At 36.2% G+C, this 26023-nt stretch overlaps 1 protein-coding gene across 1 annotated transcript in view; it reads right to left on the reverse strand.

The window, feature by feature from the left end:
• Window positions 1-26023, reverse strand: part of CRYBG1 (crystallin beta-gamma domain containing 1) — a 40278-nt gene that overhangs the window by 6699 nt on the left and 7556 nt on the right. Inside the window, exons 2-18 of the mRNA XM_063296824.1 lie at window positions 23651-25085; window positions 23400-23567; window positions 20021-20059; window positions 19814-19929; window positions 16392-16554; window positions 14968-15104; window positions 13213-13339; window positions 12782-12817; window positions 12002-12159; window positions 10506-10632; window positions 8649-8794; window positions 5321-5447; window positions 5162-5194; window positions 4796-4905; window positions 3941-4070; window positions 1538-1677; window positions 197-320 (exon numbers count right to left, since the gene is read on the reverse strand). Of these exons, the coding sequence (XP_063152894.1) occupies window positions 197-320; window positions 1538-1677; window positions 3941-4070; window positions 4796-4905; window positions 5162-5194; window positions 5321-5447; window positions 8649-8794; window positions 10506-10632; window positions 12002-12159; window positions 12782-12817; window positions 13213-13339; window positions 14968-15104; window positions 16392-16554; window positions 19814-19929; window positions 20021-20059; window positions 23400-23567; window positions 23651-25085 (3316 nt within the window). The remainder of the gene's footprint in view (window positions 1-196; window positions 321-1537; window positions 1678-3940; window positions 4071-4795; window positions 4906-5161; window positions 5195-5320; window positions 5448-8648; window positions 8795-10505; window positions 10633-12001; window positions 12160-12781; window positions 12818-13212; window positions 13340-14967; window positions 15105-16391; window positions 16555-19813; window positions 19930-20020; window positions 20060-23399; window positions 23568-23650; window positions 25086-26023) is intronic.

Genomic DNA, 26023 nt, shown 5'->3' on the forward strand with positions numbered 1-26023 from the left:
GATCTTTCTTCAGCTCATCATATTCACAGAAGATAAAATCACATAATTTGTATCATATGATTCAAATGGTATTCAGGTGGAATATTAAGACAAAGAGACTGAGTACTGGGAGAGAAGTTGAATGAAGTAGTTCAAATAGAATGATAAAGACTTCATAACAAGCTTTGATATCCCAGAGTGGGCTGTAGTCTCTTACCTGTAGTAAAGGTCGTAGGGAACCAATTTTGTGGTAGCCACTTATGTCTTGCCAGTTTGGTATTTTTTTAGGTGTTAGTAAAATCTGACGGCCTTTATAATTATAATGTTCATAAATAATCCATCTGAAACAAACTATATTTTACTAACTATATCCATAAAATAATGCCTTTGCTTAAGAAAAATGCCCCTTTAAAAAGGTTCATAATAGTATGAAGCTTCATCGTTATCCATTACATTTTAGAATCAATTTCAAGTATATCATTATACTTGACAGTATATATCCCATGACATTCCATGAGAGTTCTTCCAAGGTCCGTGCTGGATATTTTATGTCTATTTTGCATTAAATAACAGTTTCATATGTTTGAATCTAACAAAGCCAACATACCAACTAATATTTAATGGGCTCATAGAAAACAAGATGGTGTCACCAAGAAACGGCAGACTATCTTTGTTCTAGCCTCTCTCATTTGTACAGTAACATACTTTTATACCGATTCATGACATTAATTTCCAGAGGATCTGTAGGAGCAGACATTAACACTTAAATAACTATTATGCCCGAATCCTTGAACCATGGTTTAAGACTTTAAATTGCCTTGAAAATCAAGGCATTTATTAAGAATGAATTAAATCTGATGTTGGATGAGCAGACTTTCCTCCTGTAGTCTCTGATCCCCCAAATTAGTTGTGCAGACTTTCTGAAGCCTCTGGAATAGATTCTGAAAATGTATAAAGCAGTCTGTTGACCTTTTTGTAAATCTCCTACCAACTGAAGGAGTTTTAATGGAGATGGTTCTATACTGGAACTGAACACACTACAGTGTGTCCTGTCTCTCCAAGTTACATCTGCAAGATAGAGTATATGCTTGCTAATTTCTCCCCATACACAGATTAAGGGAGCAAGATGTAGGTTTGTGCACTTTTTCTTTAAAAAAGCATTCAAATATACAAAGAAACTGTGCTTAACAGTTTTTAAAAAACGGCACTAACTGCATGGTGGATAGTGGGACATAATATCTATCTTTAGCAAATCCATGGCAAGAATCAGATCAATTGTGTAAAACTAAGAATTACTTTTCTGGCATTATATTAAAAACACCAAACACAATTCTACTGTCTTCTGTAATATAATCATCTGAGAAAAAATTTGGTTGGTCTTAGTTCCATGGGTAAATACGAAACCAATAATTGTCAATTGTCTGCACCTAGCTTGACAAAAAGACAGGTATATATATTTTCATACAGACAAGAGAAATGTTATATTAAAACATGCATTATAGGAAATCCTATTTAAATTCCACAAATAATAAATGCTCAAGTACGAACAGTAACTTACATGCCACCATGGACTTCTATTGAAGCAATATGAGGATTGTAGCCAAGAAACTGGAGATTTACCATTTCTGTAGTAAATTCTAATTTCTTTCCTCTGAAGTTTTCTTTTTCAAAAAGGGTTATGACTGGCTCAGAAAGCTCCTGTTTTTAAAAAGGGAGGTCTTAAGTTATTGTTTCGATATCAGGGAATTATAGTGCTAATATTCTAGATAGATAAAGTGATATACATGAAACGCTATGGACTACTACAATTTTTTTCCATGACCTGAAAAAATGCATTTGGAGTAGCATAAACAGTTACATCTTTTGCCACTTCATTTACTGGGAGTTGTTCAGTCCCCAGGAATACGTTTTGACATCTCGAAAGGCTTTAAGTCCCCCTAATTAATTTATTGAAGTGAAACATTTAGCTTTTCAAAATAATTCCATCGTACAAAACTGTCTAGATGGCAAAGTCTAGAATAAAGGACTTTGCTCACTGAAATGGTATTTCGGGTGTGGGAGGAAAACGAGGAGGAGAAGCAAGGTGATGACTTACAACCACACCTTCCATTCCTGGCTGACATTTTCATGAGTCAGCAATAGCTGGAGGTGCAGAGTTCCCTTGCAAATAGGTGTGTTGGCAACTGGAATACTTATAGTCCTTTACTGCTAGTGCCACAGTGTTACAGAATTCTAGAAGACCTGCTTCCTCTCCAAATGATACAGACCAGCCTTCAACTGGCCTACTGGTGCTCTCCAGATTTGTTAGACTTGGTGATTCTTGATGGACTTTAGTGATTCACTGAAACTTCATTTGCAACGAGCCAATTTTATGTATTTTATAATGGGCTTTCTGCAGCAAGTATCTGATGCCGTGAACCATGTAAAATACTTTTTTTTCATTATGTTCATTTACATCTGTGTATAGTTTTATTCTGCTTTCTGTTTTAATACTCAGTCACAGTTAGAAAGTGGAATAAAGTAGCCTTACTTTCTCTACATATCCCTTTAATTCTATAATAAATACCAGATGCATTATATGCCTGAACAACTGTATTGAAACAGATAAAATCATTTAGCAACAGAAGCACCCTTCAGTGCAAGTTCAAACTACCATAATGCTAAGAGTAATCTCTGCTTTGTGGTGGATTTATTGAGTTCAGCTGGGTACAATTCTTTTTCAAATGCAAAACAGACTTGTTTGGGTTCTTCAGGGACAAATTAATGCACTTTTCAAACGGCACTTTCAGTAGGATTATCTTCTAGTGCTGACTTAAGCTTTCATCTAAGAAACACTATGGTCATAAACATGCTGACATTCCAGCCCATGTTTATCGCAGCAGTTAATACCCACATAATTAACTTTCTCCCCCAATTTTGTAGAATCTCTTTATTTTTCTTTCCTATATTATTCCAGCCAATCAGGTAACACACTGTAATCAAAAAAACATTAAGGCATTATGGTGTTCAATTTAGTGACGTCTTCTGTAGTGTCAAGGCAACTTTCCAGTGCTACTGTCTTCTCATATTGCGCTACATTAAAAAATCAACAAACTATGCTGCAACTTGGGGATATCTTTTGCCCCATTTCATCTCCCTGCAGTAGGAAGGCTTTGCCCCTGTATGTGTGTGGACAGATGATGATATATAGGTATAGGCATATATCTAACTCTCTAGCCTGATCACACAAAGCTGGAAGTTAGGCTTCTATTTCTGCACTCACAGAAGCCTTAGCAGAAAAGAACCTTCTCCTTTTCTCTACTGACCTCACTGCTCACTTCCACTAGAAGCTCTTTTAATTCAACTCCAGTACTAGAAACTGACTGGGACGCGGTGGCGCTGCGGGTTAAACCGCTGAGCTGCCGATCGGAAGGTCGGCGGTTCGAAACCGCGCGGCGGGGTGAGCTCCCGTTGCTCGTCCCAGCTCCTGCTCACCTAGCAGTTCGAAAACATGCAAATGTGAGTAGATCAATAGGTACCGCTTCGGCGGGAAGGTAACGGCGTTCCGAGTCGTCATGCTGGCCACATGACCCGGAAGTGTCTATGACAACGCCGGCTCCATGGCTTAGAAACGGAGATGAGCACCGCCCCCTAGAGTCGGATTCGACTGGACTTTACGTCAAGGGAAACCTTTACCTTTACTAGAAACTGAGTTGGTCTAGGGTGAAATTATCTTTTAAACTGCTTTGACTGACAGAGTGATAGAATACTAACTTCCTAAATAAATTAACAATCTCACTCAGTAACATTTAAAAGTACCCAGAATCAGACAAGTTGGTCTGCACTAAAAAGGATGTATTATTTAAGGTGATAACTTACATGTTCTCACTGCTGTGCCCCATATAAACCATTTACAATATATTTTGGAGCCTCACCCTTTTCTAATCTACTTGGCTATAAAACCTCCTTTTTAAAAACTTACAATATTTACAACTTGTAAAGACTTCAAGCATGTTTGGGGTAGGCAACCCATTGCAGAAAGATCAGGATAGGCTCCTTCTTCTAACACATACTGATTCCCAGAGTAATTTTCCTTATCATATGCAATCCAACTAGAAGAAAAAGGGAGAGCAAGAACATCGGATAGATTTTAAATAATTTTAAAATTGAAGACTTGCTGACAAGACTGCCAGGCCAAATGCAGCAAGGACCTGGTATTTCTATTCATTATTTCTATTATATTTATTATTTTCTTGGTGAAGTTGAGTGACAGAAATTATATTTTTAAGAACACCAATATGGAACAGTACAATTTACAAAATCTTGAACCATTACTTAATTCAGAGGAAATGCAGATACACATTCTAAGATGAAAGAAAAATAATTCAATCAGACAACTTGTTTTCAGGGCTGGGCAGTGCCTTGGATCTGGTGGAAGAAATGTGATCTGGAGCTCCTTAAAAAAACTGCACTCTTTCTTGGCATCCCGAGAAAAGTAGATGGTTTCAAGTGTTTCTGACAGGTCCTCTGAATCACACTTCTCCCTTCAGATACAAAGCACTACAAAGGCTTATTTGTTTTGATGGGAAACAATGGAGATTAAAACATCTTTCACTGTACTTTTGGACACATCCCTCTGTCGTTCATCTTAGGTAAATTTTAACTTAAAAAAAAAAAAATTCAAGGAACTCGGTATAGTTTTAGTTGCACATAAATACCCAGTGGTCTGAAATGATTTCATGCATCAGCATCAAAGCATGTATCCAGCCAGCCAGCCCATTTCCTGAGTCTAGCTTGTTGACCAGAATACATAGAATCAAAATAACTTTTCGCTTACCTGCCAGATAATACCTTTGCAGATTTAGCAGGAAATACTACAATTTGAGAAATATCTTTCTCGAATACTTGACTGCTGCCTTGGAACTCTGGTTCTGAAAATAACTGGACCTTTAAAGATAACAGAGATCATACAGACCAACAATACACCCAAACACAATCATTCTTGTCTCTCCTAATACCAATGAGAAAGACTCAGATACGCCCTGTCTTTTTTTGCTGCTCCTTCCCAGATTGTGTTTATGCTCTGCAAACTATTCTGCCAACAACTCTCGCCACACCCCAATCCTTCCCCTTTCTTATGTCACTATACTTCTGATTCAGCTTCCATTCTATATTGCCTATGCAAAACATTTGGTTACTTTACCTTAAAGTTTCCCACATCATCATTGACAATATCCTAAAAAATACAGAGAACAAAGAATAAGAAACAGAAATGATATCAGAAAAAAAAATGTAATAATTAGTGAATGAGGAAAAATATTTTAAAAATCTGTATTTTTTTTAAAAGAAGGAATCTTCTTACCAAAAGTATGGGCTGAACTGAAGAAATCTTACTGTTCTTTGCTCCCCAGGCCTCATAGCTGCGGTACATTCCTTTATCAAGAACATACTGTTCTCCTGTAAAGTCAGGGTTTTCATAAGCCACCCACCTGAAAAACATCAATTATATTTTACTAGGATTTTAGTGGAACCTTACATTGTACACTTTTAATATTACATGCTTGTAAATGCCCGTATCATTGCCCAATTTAACAACCTAAGGATAGAAAAAGTCAATAAGGGAACAGCATGACACAGCTGTATACCTAGGTTTTCTGAGGAGACATGGTTTGCCTCTGGACATAATTTTCTTCAGTCCAATTAACAAATAACTTAGATTTAAAAAAGGAACGAATGCGTACTTCCAGACAAGAGTTTTAGGAAACTGCTTTGTTCATACTCTGCCACTCTCATATACACTTTAGGAAACTTTTATACTTTTTCGTAGAGTTATTCATTTTGAAGATGCATCTATTCTCCTCTAGGAGTATCCTCTATTGAACTCAATTTGGTTTCAGGACTGGCATGTCAATAACGAAATTAAAGCTACCTTTCATTGTATACATATATAATAATATATACGTTCCTTCATCAAAGTTTTCATATGTTGAACAGGAACCCCCCACTAAAATTCCCCAAGCGTTACACCAACATATTCATTCCCATAAGCTATACATGTATAAGGGGTGAGGAAAATGGTATACAGCAAGACTGTTACGTGTTTTGGCCACTTCACCTTCGTATTCTACGTTTACCTTTCTGATACTTGTTTAACTACTCTGGTAATTAGTTGGGTAATGTTCATTCCTATACGTACACCCAAACATACTTGTAAATTGCTTGGCCAAAATAATAAGGTATAAACAATATGTTAATCACTAAGTCCAATGAGGCATGTCTGCACTTGAACCTGAACTCAAAGTTTTGAAAACAGTTCAGGCCTGGCTGGTTCTCAAACTTATCAGGCTTTTCATCAGGCTATGCCTATTATATTGATTCATGATGGAAAACATTAATATGGTTTTATACTGAGAATCTAAATAAAGAATAATGGTGTCCTCATTTTGTAGTAAGACTATCATGAAAATGTATTGCATGGTTTGGGCGAACTAGAATTTTCCTTCCTGTTAGTATTACATGTTATTCCCTTAGTTTGTGTTGTCTGAATGTCAACAACTTTGGTATCTTGCTTGTTGAACTGCTATGGGAGCAGGAAAAACATCTTGAGCATGCCTTAAATTGTTCAAATACCAGGCATTGTTTGAAATCCCCACAGAGTGATGAAGGAGGGGGAAGCAGAAACAAAGGATGTAATGGATGATACTGATATTAAAAAAGTGCAATGGAAAGACAAACCAAATTCCTGAGTTCTGGCATGCCCCTCTCCTCCTGGCATGCTGATTTATTATCTTGGTTTGTTTAACAACATTAAAGAATAGTTTTCTACTCTGGACATAGCAGTGAAATGCCTTCACACACTCAGGATTTCACAGTGAAGCTGATTTGCAAAGAGAGGGACAAATATCCACATCTGACTAGAGAAGGAATAGTCTACTAAGTAAGATAATATTGCTTATATGCTAACTTTAATTATGGTGCACTTTAGCGCCTTATAAAATTCCAGTGAGTTATTTCTGTATTTAACTACAGAACTTTAGAACAGTTTATATACAGTTAAGAGAAAGAAAATATGAAGAAGCTAGAATAGCACTTTCTTCAAATTATCATTGACTGGTCTCTTCCTTAGACTACAGTTTCTTATCATACCTAAAAGGACAGAGGAACCTTTGCACTCTAACTTATTTGCTGTTTAAATTATGCTGGTTTTCAAGGGATTTGGGCAGCGTGATTTTTTTTTTATCAGTTACCCAAAAGTGAGTTCCACTGAAATCAATAATAATTCCAACATCAACCTATGATCAAATAGTGCATAAACTTTTAAAGGGAAAGTTGGGGAAGAACCAGAAAGTTCTCAGAGTTGGGATGTGTTCCAAAGGAACACCACAAAAAGAGCTGTCAGTGATGCATAGAAGTTCTCCTGCTTTGATTTCATTCAGTGTAGAAGACTAATCTACAGGAGGAAAACTCTTTCTGAATTAATTGCCACTCCTAGATCAGGACAAGGACAGATGTTTATATTGCCAAGCACTTCAACTTGGAATTCGCCATAGTTGCCAAACTATAACAAATGTATTCCTGGAGGGAATTAATTATTTATATTTAATAAGCAGATGTAAAGTGGTAAAACAATGCAGTACACCTTTGTCTCTGAAAGGAAGAAAGCAGTAAGTAGGTTTATAAGCTATTACATATACATAATTCCAAAAATGTATCTTCCATGAGGAATTTCAGAGCACTGAAAATCTTTACTTGGGGCCATGGATCAATAACATATTAATCAAGCGCTTACTCCAAAAATCTGGGAACACTAATTGATTTCAAACTGAGGATGAGCCAACAATGTGATCTGGCTGTAAAAAAGGCAAACCAGTTTTAGCCTGCATTACCAGATGTATAATTTTCAACTCATGGGAACTAATAATTCCAGTCTGTTCGCCATAAATGAGGTCTTGCCTCAATTTCTGTGCTGAGTGCTGGGCACCACATTTTAAGAAGGATTCAGAGGAATTAAACAGGTTCAAAGAAAGATAATGGAAAATATGGGACCAGAAACTAAGACCAATGAATAGAGATTAAGAAAGCTGGGCATATTTAGTCTTGAGAAAAATGCCTGGGAAGGGAATATGATGGTGCACTTCAAATAGTTGAAAGGATGTCATATAGACCTATTTTCTCTTGCTCCAGAGTACAGAACAAGGGATAACGGATTTAAGCTACAGGGAAGCAGATTCTGACTGTTAGAAAAAAAACTTCCTAACAGCAGTTCCTAACAGCAGTTCAACAGTGGTACAAACCACCAATGGATAGAGAGGTAGTGGACTTCCCTTCACTGGATTTATTCAGGTGGAAGCTAGAAAGCCATCTATCTGAGAAGATTTAATTTGGATTTCTGCACTGATCAGAGGGTTTGACTCAGTTGCCTTAATGACCTCTTTCAACTCTCTGAGCCTATGATTCTAGTTTAATCTGCCATCATCTTCCTAATAACATTTAAAATTCACTCAAGAAACTGCACATTAAAAAAAACACAGCATCTTTTTCATAAGGGAATTCTTTTTTCCTTTGGCATTTTAATACGAAGAGAGTTTTGACTCAAACCATTAATGATTACATGTCTGATGCTCTTGTATTGATTCCCCTATGCCAACATTCACCACTGAATTTAAAATGAAACTTAATATCTTACTTACACTCCGCTAATCACATTTATGGATTGTGTCCTTAGTCCATAGCCAGTATCCTTCAAATTGGGAATAATTCCTAATACATTTATATTGGAAGCTTTAGTCCCAAAGTCTTTTTCAGTGTACATTATCATATGAGGGTGCATCAGATCCTGAAGAAAGAAAAATCAAAAGGAGACAATCAGAGAAATGAAGGAAAAAAATAACTATTTACAATATAAGAGCATTTTCCTCTTGATCACATTATTGTTGCCTTGCATTTAGAAGTGGTGGGTATTGCAACAGAGACTTGGACAGAGTGGAGGGGAAACCTACAGTAAGAGACACCACTGAAGTAGGCAAGAAAATTGGACGGTCAAAAAAATGAAGAAAGAATGCCCTAGCATTCCCTTTCTCATGGGAAACTGCCTTCACTCTTTATAGGTACTAGGGATATCTGGCTTTGGGGCAGACTAATTGCTTGATCAAAAGCGATCCTCTAAAGGAGATTCCTTAAACCAGCCCCTACCCAACTCAGTGCCCTCTGGGCACATTGGAACTACAGTCCCCAAAACTCTTAGTTAGCAGGACCAATAGCCAGCATATCTGGAGAGCAGCAAGTTGGAAACAACTGCTCTCCATTGTTAATAGCACATTTCCTCTGAAATCCATCTTGATGCCCCAAAGTGTGAGAAAAAAGTTGCCTTGCGGTTTAAAGGACTGCAGTGAAAGGGCCACAAGAGCCAACCTCATAGCTCCAGCATTCTTCCAGTGACACCGGCCAATGTTGCCTTTGCCCTCTCAGTAATCTGCAACATGCATCCGAGCACAGAGAGTTTGCTGCAGGTACCTCATGCCTCAGCCTTTTAAGGCAGGAAGCAGTGGACTGGCAGACCCTCCCCTGCTTTCCTATACCAGTTAGTGACACTAGGTAATCCCACTGGTGCTGTTGTCCTGGCTTTCAACAATTTGCTGAGGGATTCGGCCAGATTTAATGGAAATACCTATAAGGAAAGGGAAGAAGTCTCCACTTCCCTTTTTAGTAAGAGGCAAAGAAATGCCTGTTCGATTCTGGGGTAGGGATGTGCTTTCACACATCAGACAGGAGGAGCAAGAGGGGCTCTGCATGGCTCTTCCTTCTCACCTTCTCCTGACTTCAGTTGAGCCTCAACCCCTGATGGATTTCCACCTCTGCCATTTTAGCGATCTTCTATTTTGTTTCCTTCTTTCCAGAGAATATGGAAAGTTTAAGTTGCTATCATTACCAATCCTCCCTTTCTTACCTCCCTTCTACTACACAAGACAAATCTACAGTTGTTCCCTGCACTGGGCACTAGCCTGGCACTTCAACAGAATCATGGACAGAAAAGCAACAGTTCCCAGATAAGCAGGCAACAGAACAAATCCTGCACCTACCTAGGAGATCACCGGAGTGAGTCTCAGGGAGACATGTGCCTATGCAGTAATAAACGCACTGGACTACAGTTCACATCATCCCAGTAAACAAGGCTTCTAGCAATAATGTGTGGGGAGTTGGGAGCTATAACCCAATGGAACAGGAGGGAAAAGGGTAGGGAAAGTATATTGCGTTGCATTTCAGGTTTATACTTTCAGAAACAGATTCAAATACACATGTTCATCCCCAACCAGATGCACAGTTTCACAGAAATGAATCATCCAGCTGGTTCATGATCCAGCAAATCTCAATCTCTCTCTCATATACACACACACACATTTTCCACTTTATCTTTATTGAACTGGGCAAAGAAGCATGAGTGGGATGTGAGGGAAAATAAAAGGAAGGAAAAATTGTCCTGCAGACAATGAAAAAGGCATATTGCATTTCTTTAGGACTATTCCCGGATTATATTTTCCTAAACTTACCCCGAGAACAGGCCGTAGTGATTGCAGCTGTTCATCGTACCCACCCCAGTCCATCCATTCCCGGTATTCCCCTTCTTCCAGTAAATATTGATGCCCTTCAAACTCCGGCTTCTCATAAGCAACCCAGCTACAAATAGTGAACAAAAATCAGAAACTCAAAAACAAGCATAAGTATTAAAATGTCATCTTAAAAGAGTTAATAGGACCAAAAATGGAGCATAAAATAAATTGTACTAACATTTTAAATTAAATAAGAGGAAACACAGCATCTCATGGCAAAGTTTTAATTATGTTTAGATCACCTTTTCTAATGAATGGCATTATATTGTCTAACATTACTCAGTTTTAGCTAAATTTTAAATCAGATTGGTAGGAAAAAATAATAATGGATTCATATAGCTTCTAAAAATCAACCAATATGTTTTAACAACATTACCTACTGTATGACATTTATGTTTATTTAACAGTAATGATAATTCATTCATTTCATTTGAATGTATTTTGAGTACACATAGGCCTGCACTATTTGCCATAATATTAACATAATTTTCAGAAAAATTGCTATCAAATGTTCTACAATGTTAGTAAGTGAATAATGGGAACATGAACAGTTTTTACTATTATGAATGCTTCACAGACTTTTGTCCAGAAGGCCAAAATACTTACTTGTATTTTAACTCCTTTAGAAGTTACAATATCTCCAAATCTTCAAGTTTAATAACTAATAGGATGTTACTGTTTCCACAAAAGTCTTGAGTAAAGTCATGGGAGCATTAAAATACTGTTTGCTTAAATCTGTATTTTAGGGTGTAATTACAGAACCAGCTCCGGAAAAGAATGGGATGGTGGGGGAAAAGTTTCAACTTCTTAAACACTCCTGCATTTTACAAAGCTTAGGAAGTTTTAAAGACAGCACAACTTTTCTAAATACTTATGCCTTTTAACTTGTGATATAAATATTTGGACGCTAGTTCACTACTTTATGGATTAGATCCAATTTAGTTATATTGACTTGATATATAACCAGCTTAAATCCCATTAAATCAGTGGGCCTACCTTAAGTATTATTAAATCTGGATCCAACTGTATATGTATTCCACTGTTCCTGAAATGTGACAGATGGTATGCCTTTCTTCTGGGCTGTATATAGATGCATAGGGATTCTGACCTAATTGTGACCTTTCATAAAGGCACATGTTGCGAATATGGTCCATCTACCACGTTCCTAAATTGTATATTTGTAAGGTTTATATCCCGCCTTCCCTTCAGGAGTTCAGGCAATGTACACAGCACTCGCTCCTCCATTTATTCTACCAACAACCCTGTGAGGTAGGTCAGGTTATAACTGGCCCATAGTAACCAGTGAGCTTCCATGGCTAAAGGTTCTACTTAAACACTGTAACCACTACACTATGTTAGCTCTCAATGCCATTTTCTCAGCCTCCACATTCCAGCAGCTGTAAGATGAGATGTTATGATTCTTTCATTATACTTACATTCCTCCCTTCACTTTTATGGATCCTATTGATGTAAGCAGCCCATTTTCCAACTCCTTAGATTCTTCAGTTCCATCTCCTTCCTCAGCAAGAGCTATTAATTCTGAATCCAGTTCTTTATGCTTTCCTTCGAAGAAAGGCTTTTCATAAACAATCACCTTTAGCAAAATAGAAGCAAAGCTTACAGTTAGAACGTTGTGCTTTAGAAAAGCTCAAAATGCTTTCGCATACGTTATGGCAGGATTCCTCTGAAGAACCTTGTGAGGAACAGCCAGTATTATTATTTCAGATTCAGAACTGATAACAAAAAGACAGCAGCATGATATAAGACAAACAAGTTTATTCATAACTGATATAACATTTAAATCTACACCACCTCACATGTAACTCTTCTCTTCAGTCACCAAAAGCTAATTTGAATATGATTTAGCAAGAAAGTCAGAGGTCTGAATCCAGCTGTCTCCATCTGCTAAAGGGCAACTTCTACCAGAGAAACAGATTTCTCTTTCTTTTACACCCACATGTTCAAATCTTTTCCCGAGTGGTAGGTGAATGAAGATTTCAACATTGTGCCTGAAGGTACAGATTTGGAGGCACTATCTAAGGGTATCTGGGAAAGCATAGTTTGTCCAGATATAAATAAATAAAATAATCAGCAGCACGAATGATTGATATATGAATAGAAACTCTTCTGATAAAAGTGATTATCACAACATCATTAAAGTTTAAATATGATGACTCACATTCAATAAACAAGACATTTATATGTAACTATTTTACCTTTAGGCTTTTAGGATATTCAACTTTACGTCCGCCCTACAAAAATTGATGGGAGAAAATATTACTGGAATGTTACGTAACACAGATACTTTTACGTTAGCAGAATAATTCAAGAATTACCCTTATTTTCCAATCTCCCAATAGAAAATCTATTGATAAAAATGATCCCATAGAGGAATTTGAATTACACACATACATATTTACTACATTTAACAGTAAGAGCTCAAATAAAAGCCTGATAAAATGTCTGAGCTGTCACACTCCAATGGAAAAATATTTTTGATCCAATTATAGTTTTACAAAATTTAAATTTTCACAAACTATTTTGAACTTCAAAAATAGGACATATGAATCAATGAAGCTAAAGTTATCCTATCGTTGTCACGGACTTTCATATATAAGTATCTTGTACACTGTTTTAACTATCTCACCATTTTCAAGGGCCTCAGAGACCTAATATATGCCTCTTTCTTCTCCCAGAATGACAGATTAGGATATTCTCCTGGTTCCAGCATTAAAGGAATTCCCTGGAAACCAGGTTCTTCATAGAGTAGCCATCTACAAATGGGAAAGCAATATGATGTTTATAGGAAAATTCTAATTCAAAGAAGTCCAGAGAATACATGATACTAAGAATGGCTCCTCTAGCCATTGCCTAGATGGGAGATCACATTAATACTGTTTATTAAAATATTGATTGATTTATCTCACCTTATTTTTATAAATAAATATTTATAGCCCACATATTATCCAGAGGATCTTGTGCTATTACATAATAATAAAACCAAAAAATAAACTTAAATCACACAATTTAAATACATACTGGCATTTAAAGGACAAAAAATATAGTCAGTCTGTAGACAGACACTAAGGCTCAAATGTGAGAGAAAAAGGCTAGACTATCACCAGTAAATGCTTTTGTTATTATACAAAATTATTTAATATTAAATGTTTTCAGCCCAATTAGGTGATAGCATCTAGCCAAGCCTGACTGATCTCAGAAAGCCTGGTTAATACTTGAATGGGAGGCTACCAGGAAGTCCAAGGACTGTAGTCTAGACTGCAAAGTTTTTTTTAAAAATCTGGAAAAAAACAACAAACTACTTCTAAGAAAACCACAGAAACTGTTCCTAAGGTCAAGCTCGTGTTGAAAGAGAGGTTATATCTAATTAAAGGTTTTTAAAGTGCTGGATTGGTCTCAGTGAGCAGCTTTAATGAAATGGATAATAATATTTGCCAAGGCATGTATGTAACATCATTTGTATCCACACCTACCAGAAGCACTCCCAGTATACCCAATAACTCTATGATTCATATTCATAAATGTACTTTGGAGAATGATGAAACCTGATTTTGCTTTTTATACTCCCATCTGCAAAAGCTAACACTAGAATTAGAATCAATTATTGTATAATTAAACATTATACATTTGTCCTGTCTGAGAATTCAACAATGAATAAATCTTGTTGTCTCCATGTCAGACAATTTTGAAAAATATTGTTGATGTACAGCTCTTTGCATAATGAGAATGTATACAATGTACGATTCAATACAGCAGAAAAATCTCATTTCAGTTTTTCCTATACATGTTTGATTTAGTTTATCAGATTTATATTCTATCCTTCTTTCAGCGTGGCATAAGACCTGCTTTCCATCAAGTTACTGTTGAACTTCTAAATATTTCCTGTCTGCACAAATTGTCCTATACAATTTTATTTTAATTTTCCTGTGTATACCCATACCCTTTATCTTGAATTCTCAATGATTCTGAGCATGTTTCAATTTATCACATGTACTCAGCAACTACACAGGATGCTAGAACTATTTATCTAAAGCAATTCTTTACTCATTAAAGTGCAAATTTCCACATAATTCTACAAATATTAATGCAAAATTATTCTCAGGCACATAATTATTACAACCAAGATTTCAGTCTAATTAGATGCATTCATGCTCATAAGAAGAATCAAAGATGTATTAAATAACCACTGAAATGCCTGTCATATTATATTATATCTATAAAATAAGCTACCTGTATATTTTTTACTGCATTCATTTCTACATTAAAATTTTATCAATGAATCACTCCTGTATGATTATCACTCTTAAAAAAATGAAGTATAAGATATACAACAGAATCAGCGTTACCCAATAACTATAGTTAATATACATATTCATATACTTACATGCCCCAAGACACTTGGATAGAACAAGTCTTCTGAGAAGAACCAAACCGTGTTTCTTCAGTATCATCAAAATATGCATTTACTAAACCTAATCCTTCTGGTTCTGTAAACAAGTTAATTCGGCAAATCCTATAATCCTGCAAATTTATAAAATTCAAATTACGCAGTTATAGCCAAGTTGTCCTTGTCAGTTCCAATCTCAGATCAGATACAGAATTATCTAATAACATCATGCCCTGGTCACCCCACAGCTTGACTACTGCAATGCACTCTATATGGGGTTGCCCTTGAAGATCACCCAGAAGCTTCAATTCATCCAAAATGCAGTGGCACAAGTAGTAACGGGCATGCCTCAGTACGCCCATGTAACACCTCTGCTTTGTGAGCTGCACTGGTTGCCAGTTTGCTTCTGAGTGTGATTCAAGGTGCTGGTTGCTATCTATAAAGCCCTACAAGGCCTAGGACTTGGTTACTTAAGGGACTGCCTGTCTTCCATAGTATCTGCCTGGCCAGCTTGATCTGGCAGGGTTGGTATACTTCAGGTTCCATTGATTAAACAATGCCACTGATCAGCATCGCAGAAACACCCTTCTCTGTAGCAGCGCCTGCACCTGGAATGAGGTTCCTTCTGAGATACAAACAGCCCCCAACCCATTTGGTATTTTGAAGGGCCCTGAAGATGTGGTTCATACTCATACACATGATATCATGTATGTGAATGCCTATATGTATGCATACCCATATCCCTACTAAATTACAACACAGTGTAATCCAGTCCACATCATACTGACTAGTAGTATACACTGTATTTCACAAATACTGGTCTTACAATGAAGATAAAGATATACAACTGCATTTCTCTGTATTTTAGGATGTGTTTCAACTGCATTTAAAAGTAGGTAGAGTTCTCTTGCTGTATATATTGAAATCACTTCAAAATGATTCAGAAAATTAATCTTTTCATAATAAGATTGTCTTTGATACGATACAGAAGCCTCCATGTGAAAAGGCAAACATTTCCAGCAAGACAAAAAGAGCAAATTAAAAGTATGACATAATTAATCTATGCCAATTATCATGCTGATATATGTAGTCTATCCTATGTCCTTCCAATTTCCCTCTTAATTGCCTATATTTATTTATTTAACCATAAAGAGTATTGAGGAGCCATTTAATCTTTACAGCAGAGGCAGAAGCAGCATTTAGACATGGGTTAACATTCACTGTGGCTATGTTTAAAATCCCACCACCACAAACACAAGGCTGATCACATAAGTTCATTTCACCTATCTCCCTTGGTTCTAGCTGGAGAATATCACACTATTACATATGCACAAGATTCATGTATAATTCTGCATTACCAAAGTAGATGTGAGCAGCATTGGATAGAACTACAAATAAAATCAATTCAAGCCCTTACTTGCCTTTACTACATGCCTGATTGAACCAATCACAGCAGGCTCAGGAGCTTTGCATTCATCTTCCTTGTCACATGCTTCTTCCCCCCAAAGATTTGAGAATTCCAATTCTCCTTCTTCCAGTGGAATAGAAGGTCCTTCAAAATTTGGTTTCTCATACAGAATCCAACTAACACACAAGCAGAAAAATGGAACTGTTGGCATGCTTCAAATACCTATTAGTTCGTATTGACAATTCTATATAATTCTGAAAAAAAAAGGTCATGTAATTTTTTTTAAAAATAAAGCAAAGTTACTATAAAAAGGAATGCGTGGGTGGTTAAAAATTGATGTACATTTCTGTTTAAATGGCTGGGTGGCCCATCCAATGATGAACTAGTGAACTTACGGTCATGCAAGTCACTGCTTGCACCACACATACGTCCCCAATTCAGTCGTGGGGTGGGGGGCAGGTGTCCATTACACAGCAGGCATAAGAGGTATACGCATGGGGCAGAAGTTAAGGAAAACCTATTGTTCTATCAGTGGACAAGTAGAACCCAAATATCCTTCATGAATATTTCTGATTCATTTTTAAGATTAAAAAAAAACCACAGTACATTTATCTCTATTGCTTATGAAATTCTTTCCCTCTACCCAATCTTTCCTCCACATTCTGTAATTAGCTAATAAAGAAACTAAGATTGCGAGTGCTTTCTCCTTAAATGGACACAGTGCTATGCTCAAATCTACCAAAGATGTTTGTGTTCCCAACATTAATGCACGGAACAAGATTCTCTTCATTACAGAGTTTTAGCAGAATCAAGGAGAAGTATTGTTATTGCAGTATTTGTTTTATGAAGTCTTACTACAAAAATTAGAACATCTTCAAATACTGGGGCTATATGAAACACCCTTCCAAATGGTTCGCATCACCGATTAATGATGTATGAAGCTACAATTCTGCAAGTCCTAGAGATGCCGTTATTATTATTACCACCATGTAGTAAATATTGACCTATTTTTATACAGCTATATCAATTGCCACTGTCCCCTTACTGTGTGTGAAAGAAATGGTAGAAAGTAGTACAGCAGAGGGTCTCTTGAGTGAGGCAGGACATACACAAGAGACAAGTATATGAAACTCGAGAAGCATGCTTTCTCTACTGTGAAACTCTCACAAATAATTTTTATTTTTGTATTGGGTATGTTTGATCCTGTATTTTTTCTACACGAGCCACTGAGAGTCATTTTGACTGCAGCTGCATACGGATATTTTAATAAACAAGTAAGTTCTATCCATAGTTTATATAGCAAAAGGCTGAAGTCATTAGACAGCAATGTCTTATTCTTAAGAACGCAAATTCAATGAAAGGCAGAATTAGCTACAGAATAATTGTTTTCAGCTACAAGAGCAGCAATAGTACTGAATGATTCTCTTTTGTGTAGTTAAAAAAATAATCAATATACATAGTATGACTAGTACTATGTATGTATATATGCATGCCTACTAAAAAGATAAAGTATTGAAACAAACTGAGAGGAAATCCTCTCACATAATCTGGCTATGAGAATGTAACAATAAACCCATATAATTTACCACAAAGCAGTTGAGTGAGAAGGTGACTAAAAGTAACATCCTATTTTCTTCAGCATACGAGTATTAACTTGCTTGACATAAGGCAACAATCACTAAGAGAGAAGATCTTGAGGGAGAGTGATGACATTTTCAAGAGATCAGAATGAAGATCAAGAAGACAGACTGGGAAGTAGAAAATAGATATCCAGAAGTAATTCCAAATAGAGACAGAAGCCAGAGCAAGCCAAACATCAGGTGCGAGAACTACAGAGCTTAAATCAGATTTTAGTGTCAGGTCAAAAAGAGGAGAGAATAGGCCCACAGTTGTGTCAAAAGCCATATAGCTAGTTAGTACAGTAAATTAAAAACTGGCAAGCAAACAAGCAGTCTGTAAGAAAGGATCAAATGAAAGGAATGTACTAAAAAAAGGCAAAAAGAAAGGTGACAGAATAATACTGCATCTCATATGCAAGATTTTATGCAAGGCCACCGTATTTATCTGTAGTTGTTAATTATTTTAGCAATTTAGCAGCAATTACAGACTGGAGTTTCTGTCAAGGAGTCCACTTGTGAAATTTGGAATCAGCGTTGCAGTCCTGAGATCTCATAATGTTGGAGCTCTTTAGCAGCTCTTCTGCCACGGTGCCTTACCACCTTACTTGTTTTGCAGCTCCCCCACAGTACCAGCATTTCCCTGACTTTCCCAATAATGTCAGTCTCAGGCAATCAATGTGCAGGAACTCTGAAGAGGTATAGATTATTGGATGTGATATCACTAGGAATTGATACATGGGTTGCTCTTTTATACTCTTCATCTGTGCAGAACATAACCCAACACCTGGTCAACTTGCAAATATAAATAGTAGAACATTTGTTTAGGTTTTGTGAGTTTCACACGGAATGAATTTATCAAACAAGATGTTTGAAAAAATGGGATGTAGCATACTATCATGAGAGAACAAAACAAACATACTAATGTTCAAAATAACTGAAGTCAATTAAGTACTCAGCCACAGGGTGCTAGCAAATTTTTAAAAAATCTTCTACAAAGCTAAACTCATATAAGCATTCTTATACTTTCATTATGTTTCCATTGTTTTATAATTTTCATCAGCTTCAGAGCATCTTGTGGAAGATGACAGATTTTAGAAATGAATTTTAAAATGAAATTGCAAAAATAATTTGTAGAACTATTATTTTAATTCTATCAGATTTAGGTAAAATCTAATTCTAGAGACGAACATGATACTAATGTCTTCCTGCTTCAAACCCAAGTTCTTTTAGATAACTAACTGACATCCCTGAGCTTTATTAGTTGCATTATCTTTATTTTTGGCTTTAGCAAGGCTTTGATAGTTAAAGCAATTCTGCCATAGAAAACAGATTATTTGCTAATCCAGTAATGCAAACTCTCTGAAGCTTTCAATCAGAAGTACAGGAAAGATCTTTAACAAATATCTAGCATTCAATAGTTTTTAGATTTCTGGTTGTTTTTTCCAAGGCAGAAACCAGTACTCATTTGACAGAAATAAGACAGCATGTAGATTTTAAAAGAGAAGTTACTTAAAGTTATAGGCAAAGTTTTTAAAACATCAAAAGAAAATAAGAAACTATAAGCAAAGCTAACAATAAAGATTCTACAAGTATTAGACTAAAAATTATACATGTTAGAACAGCTTTAAACATGTCTTAAAAACAGTTCAAAGTAAACTTGTTTTATCAAGCTTGGCTAGAAAACAGGCATGAAGCCAACCTGAGAATTCGCTGAAGAAATAAAGAAAGCCACTTTTACATAGAATGGGAATATGCAGCAATGTGGCAGGATACACAACCAAGGGAAATAAGTAGGAGTGGAGATGTCTCTTCTTACCATCCTCGGATGATTTTAACTAAAATCACAGGCGACAGTATCCAAGAGGTGCAATCCAACACATCATGAAAAACTTCAATGCTTTCGGAAGGATCTTGTTTATTGCAAATCATGATCTGTATTTTTTAAAAGAAATTCAGTCTCATTTAATCTAACAAGAAAAATACCATAAAACAACAGGTATTGATTAAGGAAAAGTTATCTTACCTTTCCAGGTCTAGGATTAATTTTATTCCCTGAAAATGTCTGTTGAAAGCAAAGGGGAACAAACTGTAAGAAATCAAGCATGAAATTGGTATGTTCTACTTTCACAGCAGTCCTAACACTGAGCTCATAGCTCCAACATCAAAGCACTGCAGCACATCCAAACTGCCTTTAGAGAAATGAGAACAGAGATATATTTGTCTTTCTCTATGCTTTAATTTGTGGAGGCCAGGGAAGAGGAATGGGTATGTAACGTTTCCTTACCTTCTCATGCAGTGCAAAGAAATATATCTAGACACACGCACACGCACACACCCAGTTTGGTCTAGTGGTTAAGGTGCTGGGCTAGAAATCAGGAGACTGAGAGTTCTAGTCCCACCTTAGGGTGACCTTGGGCCAGTCACTCTCTCTCAGCCCAACTCACCTCACAGGGTTGCTGTTGTGGGGAAAATAGGAGGAGGAAGGAGTATTACGTATGTTCGCCACCTTGAGTCATTTACAAAAATCATAAAGGTGGGATAAAAATTTTTTAAAATTAAATAGATAAATAAAAATTTTGGACCACCTCAAAAATTGATCTAAATTATTTTCTGGTCTCAAAAGAAAATATTTTTAGTGTTAAAGAATGCTGGGATCCTCTTAGCCTCCTAGCATGTCCAATGCATAGAACAGTGTATTAGAGAAAGCTGCATAATTACAATGACTATGGATTTATCAGTGTTTTTGTTAATACTTCTCAAAACGACAAAATAAACATTTTTACCTAATATGCATTTATTCCTAATTTACATATTTGAAAGTATAACTGATCCTGCATCAGACACATTGCTCCTACAAAGCATTTATCACATGCAGATAAGGTACACTTAACATCCTTTCAATGAACCCATAAAGGCCTATTCTTCTGCAGGCTTCCAAGAATGATCAGAAGGCTGCAAGAGATGTGTGCCTGAAGGATTCATCTTTATTAGCTAAAGGCACTATATCTGTTCTATTATTCTGAGCAAGTAATTTTTCATATTAATACAGCTCATCCCATTAACTGCAGTGTGGAACAACTACTATTGTAAAAATAGGGTAAATGTTCTGAAAGTCAGTACAAAGAACTATTTATAATTTAATTATTTATAAATTAAAATAGTTTCTAAATAAGTTGTAAATAACATTTAAAGATATGGAATTTGATCGTGATATTACTGTCAGAAGGAGACTGCTGTCAAAAGGCTGCAAAGCTGATATATGCATTAAAATGACCAATATAGATAACCAAGAACTGAAAGTCTAAATTCATAAGGCAGAATTTTTTCTGGATTTGACAGTGTTTATGGAAGGCACAGATGATGGCACCATGGCCACTAGTATCTTTTACCAGCTTAACTTATTGTAATTATCTAGAGAATGTTGACCTAATCTTAATTAACTATGTGAACAACATATATGCACAGACACTCATACACATATCCCTAAGCAATTGCCAGGCCTGTACTATTTGTGTATGTTATTCTAATCTGTACCAATTAAACAAATTATTGTGCCATTTTCTCGTCCATTTCAAAGTGTTGGTAACAGGGCAGGCAGGTAGCAGATTGGATCGAATTCATTTGAAAGACATATCTATTCCAGTATGAATCTGAATCCTAGACACCAGCACCAGAGACCTGGCTTGTTGGCTGTCTTTGAGGTTAGTCAGATTGGCAGGCACCAGGACTAAGGTTTCTTGCAAGGGATACAACACTGGCACCTTCTGTCTTGGTATTCAGCCACAAAACTGCAGCTTTGGAAGGGGCCATTTAGATCAATCCCCCGTCCGGTACAGGTATATGAATTAAAGCATGTCTGACAAAAGGCTATCTAGTCTCTACTTGAACACATCCAATGATGGGGAACATACTCTTGGTTCTATGTTGAACTCTCCTTATGAGGAAATCTTTTCAAACAATAAATCAGAATGGATCTTCTAACTTAAATCCATTATTCCATGTTCTGCACTCTGTGACGGGGTGAGCTCCCGTTGCTAGTCCCAGCTCCTGCCAAACTAGCAGTTCGAAAACGTGCCAATGTGAGTAGATTAATAGGAACCGCTTCAGCGGGCAGGTAACGGCGTTCCGTGTAGTCATGCCGGCCACACGACCACGGAAGTCCCTACGGACAAACGCCGGCTCTTCGGCTTTGAAACTGAGATGAGCACTGCCCCCTAGACTGGACTTAAAGTCAAGGGAAACCTTTACCTTTACTACCTGCCCTGCCAGTTTTCTTTTCTCAAGGCTAACCATTCCCCATTCCCTCAGGCTCGCCTCGTAGATCATCTTTGTTGCTCTTCTCTGAACCTGGAGTTTCTCTACATTCTTGTTGCAGTGGAGTGTCCAATGCAAAATAAAGTAGGACTACACAACATACAGTGGAAATAACTTCCAAATGTAGCCTAAAACTGTGTTTGTCTTTTTTTGCAGTCAGATCATAATTCAGTTGATAATCAACTACTATTTCAAGATCTTTTTCACAAGTACTACTGCCAAGCTATCTCCAATTATACCTGCGCTTCTGTCTGTTCTGTAAGTAAACGCCTGCACGTTTGCCTCTTAACTTTCATTTTACATAGGTAAAGGTACAGTTTTAACTGTTCTCGGCAGTATCATTTTTCCCTAGAGGGGTTAGCAAAATTTATCAAAACCTGTCTTTTTCTCCGCAACAACAATCCAGTGAGGTAGGTTGGGCTGCGAAAGAATGATGTACCTGGATCTAGCAGTTCCTAGTCCAAAACCTTTAACTGCTACACCACACTGGCTCTCAACTACTGGATTATGTTTATAGTTTTAAATATTGCAATCTGATAAATCCTAACCATATTTTAATTATCCAGAATAATTTATTTTATTCCATTTGTATTTTATTCTGTGCGTGTGTGTGCCGGTGCGCACGTGTATATGAACTTTTATTTGACATGTTAGTTCAGCACAATAGAAACAACACATTAACCCAGGCTTACAGGGAATTGCTGATGCAAATAGGAAACTGACATAAACACACACTTATATATACTTCTTGTATTACTTTTTCTTTTTTACTTAGTGTTGATTTCGGTTATCAGGAATATCTGTCTATAGGCTTAACATTCTTAGGCTACTTCCATTCTATATTTTTTTTTATACAAAGGAAGTGACAATGACATTTTCAGATGAGTATTTAGTGAAGGAAAAACCCTTTTTTATAAATCTAAATTGTTATTTTCAATATTCTTATAGCAACTCACATTGCTAATTTCACTTCAGTTTTTAAAAGTTCAGAAGGAATGTATTTCACTGAAGTGAAGGAAGAAAAAACATCAAGTCAAAATTCACTTCAGAGATTTTCAAAATATCAAGATAGATTGCATTAAACCCACCTCAATATCTAAGAATCCATTTGATTCACACTGACCAGGTTTCAACCAGTTTGAAAAACTGTTTTCAAGGTTTCCAAAATTTGGCATTTGTAAAATTCTCTCTTTTTTTGCATCATCGGTTTGTAAATATTTATCCATATAGTTTGGTGCTTTGAAACCTGAAAGAGGCTAAACAGAAAATAAAACAAAATAAATGATTGGCTGCAGGTAAAATATATTTCAGATAACATGTTCAGTTACAAAAAAATTACCTCAGGTTTCTGAGTTACATCTAATACTAGAGGCGGCGTTTCTGAAGAAATGGCACTCTTCTGAGATGCAAAAGATGTTGTAATTGTGTTTATAGTGGTTACAGATGGCATGAACATTTTTTCTTTAGTTACAGGTGATAGCAGACTGGAGAAGATGGTGCTGTTTTCAAGTCGAGACCGCTTGATGTCACCATCGGTACCGTCCTTGCTCTCTTTTTTGTTTGCTTCCTGCGCGGGCGCTGAATCTGCACTACTGGATAACTTCAGGGACTGGAGAAGAAGGCTGTTTTCAGCAGAGGCCCGCTTGGGTCTGATCCTAGCCTCAGGTTCTAGGCTTTGCAATTTTAGCAGGAGGGATGGGGCTAGATCTTGAAATCTGTCTCTCTTTATACCCAATCCCACGGTAAATATATTGGGGTCAAATATTTTCTCTAAATTGTCCTCATGAATTGGAGGCATTGCAAAGTGAGGGGCAGGAGATTTGGGGAGTTTCTGCTTTTTCTTTTTCTGAGGTATACAAACAGAACTGTCTAGATTTTTAAGTGTTTCTGTAAACTTGGCCATATCTGAAGGAGAGTCACAAATACCATCAGTGTTGCTGCTTTCAGAAACATTACAACTACTGCTGCTTTGATTTTCTTGTCCACTGTTATTTTGTTCAAATACTTGTTTGCTTTCCAGAACTGTATTAATCATCTTTTTGTCTTCATTTTCAATTTCAGAAGCCACGTTCTGGTTTAATTCTGATTTTTGGGGTGCCAGATCAGACTGCAGTAAACATTTATCATTAGTATTTGGGGAATAATTATCTGACCTCAGGGAAAGTGGCTCTTCACTTTCAGGAGATAAGGATTTGGAATTTATACTCCAATCATTATTTATTTCTGTTTCTTCATTCTGTATTATAGATGAAATATCAGGTACATCATTCTCCTTGACTAATTCTGCATCAATTTTTATAGAAGTGAAATCATCACCATCTACTTTGCCATTCACACTAACCTGAGATGTAACAACTTTTCCAAGTTCCTCACTCTTTCTAACATCCTCACATGTAATGTTTGCCTCAATCTTTCCCTGTGACTTCATTCTTAAATCTGAAGAGGTTTCTTTTACTTTTGTGCCATTTTGCAATGATTTCTGACAATGGTTTGCTTTATTTGTTATTCTGTTAGTCTGTTCACTTTCAGTTTGCTGTTTTCCAAACTTCAACTTTGCTCTACCAACAAATGTATTTGATACAGAACCTCTTTTTGGAGCAGGAACATCAGCAGACTGATTTTGATTATTACGTTTGTTTTCAAACATTGATATTTTATTGGCAATGCTGAAGTTAATTTTAACTGCTTTGTCTACAGAATCTTCCTCATTTTCCATACTTTCCAGGGTTTTTGAAGCTTTAAGATTTAATTCAACATTCTTTGGTTTAGCTGGCCTGTAAAAATAAAGTAATAAAAATATTTTGACAACATTTACTTAAAAGAAGTATTTTCTTTTAAATGCAATTCACATAAATTTCTATGTCTAGGAACTGAACAGTTATTTCCAGATAAGCACATAACAACTTGCACTACATATTGCACTGACATACTCCCCATTATCTGTAGAATTATAACCTTGTTTTCTAAAAGCAAAATCCAAAATAAGTCTCCTCAGAAGTACTTCCCACTGAGTTCAATTGAATCTAATATGTATAAAAATGTACTGTATAACAGCCTATATGCCATTAGAGGCAAAATTATAATAATTTTTCAAGTAATATTATACAGAACACTATTAATTATATACTTGATTATACCAAAAGACTCATGAATTTTAAAGACACATAAACACAGCAATTTAAATAACACTTATCTACTGTAGAATAAGGGTTATTGAAGTAAACTCAAGGTAAATGTGAGTGAGCCTGTGACAAATTTTTAAATAGTAACATCAGAAAATGTAATTAAAAAAAAAAGAAATATAATTTCTTAAGCCATGCAAATTACCATAAGAACATTGGGTTCTTAACAATTCACTGATTCATTTCCTTTTAATGTTGTGCTAGCACATCAAAAATTATTACTATAAAAGGTTTTCACTTTTTTATCTGTGAACTCATGAAGTCTAAAATATGCTCTCCGCTTTCGCTTTGCAAATCTTAGGAAGAGTTACTTGATGACTGTGCCCTTCAGAAAAGAGTTTTATGGACATCTTGCCATTTGACAAATCTCAATTCTTCATTATTATAAAACCCTTCCCAAAATAGGAGTTCCTCTGCAACTACAATCCTCAAAATGCATTTGCATCATTGATTGGCTTTATCACTTCCTCACTCATTTCAGAAACTTTCAAACTACAAGGAAAATACATTAATTCCCAAATTACTTTGAT

This window comes from Candoia aspera, chromosome 1 (assembly GCF_035149785.1).
Source record: "Candoia aspera isolate rCanAsp1 chromosome 1, rCanAsp1.hap2, whole genome shotgun sequence".
In the NCBI taxonomy this organism is placed as follows: domain Eukaryota; kingdom Metazoa; phylum Chordata; class Lepidosauria; order Squamata; family Boidae; genus Candoia; species Candoia aspera.